General features: G+C 40.2%; 1 gene segment (V, D, J or C); it reads left to right on the forward strand.

Annotated features, from left to right (window-relative positions):
• The first annotated feature begins 2,556 nt into the window (after nt 1–2,556).
• LOC119264947 lies at nt 2,557–3,480 on the forward strand. The segment is given in 3 exon segments: nt 2,557–2,653; nt 2,777–3,066; nt 3,472–3,480. Coding segments are annotated over 3 exon segments (342 nt in total).
• The last annotated feature ends 762 nt before the right edge of the window (nt 3,481–4,242 follow it).

The following is a 4,242-nucleotide window of genomic DNA, read 5'->3' on the forward strand; positions in this document are numbered from 1 at the left end:
TCATGAGTTCAAACCACATCATAAAATAATATTTGTACTTAAAAAGGAAAGAGAGAACAGAGATCTATTTAATTTTGGACTGGGGTTCTGGGCTGCTTCTGCTTTATGCTAAATCTACCACTTTGGTAGAATTCACTTACTTAAGGTGGCGGCATGGTGGCGTGGTAGGTAGCACTGTTGCCTCACAGCGAGGAGGACCTGGGTTCAATTCCCCTGTCGAGCGACCAGGGTCCTCTCTGTGTGGAGTTTGCATGTTCTCCCCGTGTCTGCGTGGGTTTCCACCGGTTTCCTCCCACAATCCAAAGACATGCAGTCAGGCCAATTGGACATTTTACATTGCCCATAGGTGTGAATGTGTGAGTGACTGTCTGTGTCTGTCTGTCTGCCCTGTGATGGACTGGCGACCTGTCCAGGGTGTATCCTGCCTTCTGCCTGATGACCGCTGGGATAGGCTCCAGCATCCCCCCGCGACCCTGGCGGAGAAGCGGCTTAGAAAATGGATGGATAGATGGACTTCCTTAAGGCATTTCTTGTAATTGTCCAATGTTTCCTACACTGACTTGGAGAAATTGTCTGTATCCCATTACAGAGCCCCTTCAGCTTTGTGATACTTGAGGCTTTTCTTGCAATGATCTACTTCAGGTGCTACTATACATTACTCATAAATTACATACATTACTCCCTGAAATATCATCATCAAGAGCATGGTGGTGAGTGCAATGGCACAACAAACCATGCAACAACAACTCTGACTTTAGACAACACAGTGTCTTCAGCTCCACCCACAAAAACTCCCTCTGGTGTTTGTCACACCACTGCCAATATCAGTCTGGAGGTGAAAGAAGTTGTAATATGGTAATTCTAGTAAGCGGGGCACCAGTACAAAACAACAATATAGTCTCTGAACAAGGAATACTTGATAGATAACCCTATATAAAATGTGAATAACAATAACATTAATAATCATTTTGTGAATATCTGACACAATAAGTAATATTGTGTAATGGCTTTTTCAATCATTCCCAGCATTATTTCTTTTCAGCATCGTTTCACAAAACAAGCTCAAATATCTGACAAAGGAATTTGTCTTGTCTTGTTGAAAGGAATTTGTCTTGTTGAGTGGACACATATGTGACAAGTAACATACTGAATATAACTGAACAGAACCAGCCAGATGCTCACAATGAAAAAAATAAGTGAATAGACAGGCAGTAGTGAAATCTAAACACAACAAATTACAGAAAAAGACAAACATAACTAAAACTATCAGGCAACCAGATCAGAAAGGGAAAGATGAAAAGGCCAAAAACAGGTTCAGGAAACAAAGGAGGTAAAATAACAGACAGAACTGCTCAGTAACTCTACAGAGAGAATCAATACCTCACAAATATTCTAGGCTAAACGCCGAACTTATATACGAACTTATATTAACTACAGCAAGTCACATGATAAACATCATATGTGTACCAGGTTTTAACAGAGAGTTCTTCTAACAGATCCACTGACAAATGTAGGAGGAGTCTTTACATGCTTGAACAGTAGCACCACATCTCTCCTCATTATCTGAACACTGGAACCACCATGATGTTTCTGTGCTCTCTGACTGTCTTCATCATCATGCTAGGTGTGTTATTAACTACAGTTATAACTGTGTGAAAAATATTTTTCTGTTTTTAACTTTGTATTGATGTGTGTTTATGGTACATCAGTGATTAGTTTGTTTAAACAGAAATAACTAATTTCCTAAAAAAGAAAATTATTCACCATTAATGAAACTTTATTTCTTCACAGAGAGCTGTGTGTCACAGTCAATAGGACCACTGGACAACAAAGTGCTGGTTCATGCTCGTGAAGATGATACAGTTACTCTCTCCTGCACATATAAATCTAGTGGTAATGTGGAATATCTGCACTGGTATCGTCAGTATCTTGGATCCAGACCAGAGTATTTACTGATGATACTGCCAGGATCAAATATTGTTAATTATGCAACTCCACCTTTCACACGACTGAATACTACAGAAAATCACAAAACAGTGAATCTGATCATCTCCTCTGCTGAAGTATCAGACTCTGCACTCTACTACTGTGCCATGAAGTCCACAGTGACAGGAAACCCAGCTGCACTGCACAAAAACTCACTGCAGGATGATGCTTTGAATTTTTCAGATGAAACATGTTTCAGACTTTTAAATTATTTGGACTTAAACAGTAATATCATTTTGCTTTGGTACCTGGTACTGGTTCTTGCACAAGGTAGAATTATCAGACGTGGGCAGGTCATTTTACACTCATATTTGTTTGAATTAGTTTTATTTAACAATATCAAGCATATAGTTTCAAAAATCTGATGAGCTCCTCTATACACACCTGTATTATTGCTGTACATCTTTTATCATAGTGACTGTGGAAAATCCACACATCTCCACTGATGTTGTTCAGTTTACCAGCCAATCACTGCATGATCAGATGAAATGAGATCAGAGTTGACATGCATGAGCTTCATTGTGAACTAGGAGTGGGTGGAGCTACAAGTGGGAAGATACAGAACACATAAGAACAGAGAGACAACACAGCCATGAATGTCTAATGCTGGAGATCTGAACAATCATGCTGCTCTTCTTCTCTGTTTTCATGGCTGTTTCCAGTTTTGGTAAGTAAGATACACACATCATATTTTAAGGAATTACAGTTAAATAAGAGAATTTACATCTTTTCAATGTGTCAAAGTCTTAAAATGTCTATGTTTTGAACATTCCTGTGCTTTTCTTTACAGGTGAAACTGCTGACATCATCAAACAGAACCAAACCAGCATGTTAGTGAGTGAAGGCAGCAACGCCACACTGTCCTGCACATATGGTGGAAATGTTGACAGTCTCCACTGGTATCAGCAAAAGCCTGGATCAAGACCAGAGTTCCTGCTGCTGATCATGGAATCCACTCAACACATAACTAAGGCTGAAACACTTGATGAGCGATTGTCCATCTCACTTAATAAAAAGGATATGAAGGTTGATCTGTTGATCTCCTCTGCTGAAGTGTCAGACTCTGCACTCTACTACTGCGCCATGGAGCCCACAGTGACAGGAAACCCAGCTACACTGTACAAAAACATTTCACATGCAGAATCACATTTGTTTCACAAGGAGGAGCTGTTTGTCTTCATCTCACTGAAGATCAAATTTCTCTTTGTTGACTTTTACAAATGTTTACCTGCCCTGGGTTTAATCAGTGGGTGCATACAAGAACATTTCTAGAACCACAGCCTGACATTAGTTTGTTAGGTAACACTTTATTTGAAGGAAAGACTACATAACACATGCATAAGCACTGAATAATATTTATGAAGCAATAATTGAGTACTTATGACCAGCTCATGCTTGTAACCACAAGATGACATAAGATGCTCCATTACTTCACAACACTGTACAAACTGTCAGCCCTCTTTTACCCTGTTCTTACATGTTCAGGACACCTAAAGGACCACCACAGAGCAGGTACTATTTGGGTGGTGGATCATTCTCAGCATTGCAGTGGCACTGTCATGGTGGTGGTGTGTTAGTGTGTGTTGTGCTGGTCTGAGTGGATCAGACACAGCAGTGCTGCTGGAGTTTATAAACATTTTCACTGCTGGACTAAGAATGATGATCTGGGACTTGCTGCTAATACCGTGTTTGGACTTTTTTTACTCAAGGACTGTGTATATCCTACCTCAGGAACTCACAGATCACATGTTAAATAATCTTTGCACCTTATTTCACAACCTTACCTCATGCTCAGAATGAGTGTTGTGTCGGAGCTGCACTGTCCTGTCTGTTTACTGTGTCTAATGTCTGTTTTATTTCTCGTGTTTATTATTTTGTTTCTAGTCTCTTGTTGTCTCTTGTTTCTAGTAGTTTTTTTCCACACTTACATCTGCCACTTGCACTCTGTACTGCTTATTTGTTTCCATGTTGCACCAAGTTGTCCCTTGGAGGAACGTAATTTCACTCCACTGTGTACTTGTACATAGATGGAATGATAGCCTTGAGAATAGTCCACCAACCAAAAATACCCAGCATCCTGTGGACAGCATCCTGTGACCACTGATGAAGGACTAGAGGACAACCATCTCAAACTGTGCAGCAATACCTGAGCTACTGTCTGACTTTAAATCTACAAGGTGGACCAACAAGGCAGGAGTGTCTGATAGTAGAGTAGACAGTGAGTGGATACATTGTATAACCCTCCTGTTATCTTTG

Source organism: Pygocentrus nattereri, chromosome 2, assembly GCF_015220715.1.
Source record: "Pygocentrus nattereri isolate fPygNat1 chromosome 2, fPygNat1.pri, whole genome shotgun sequence".
Taxonomy (NCBI): domain Eukaryota; kingdom Metazoa; phylum Chordata; class Actinopteri; order Characiformes; family Serrasalmidae; genus Pygocentrus; species Pygocentrus nattereri.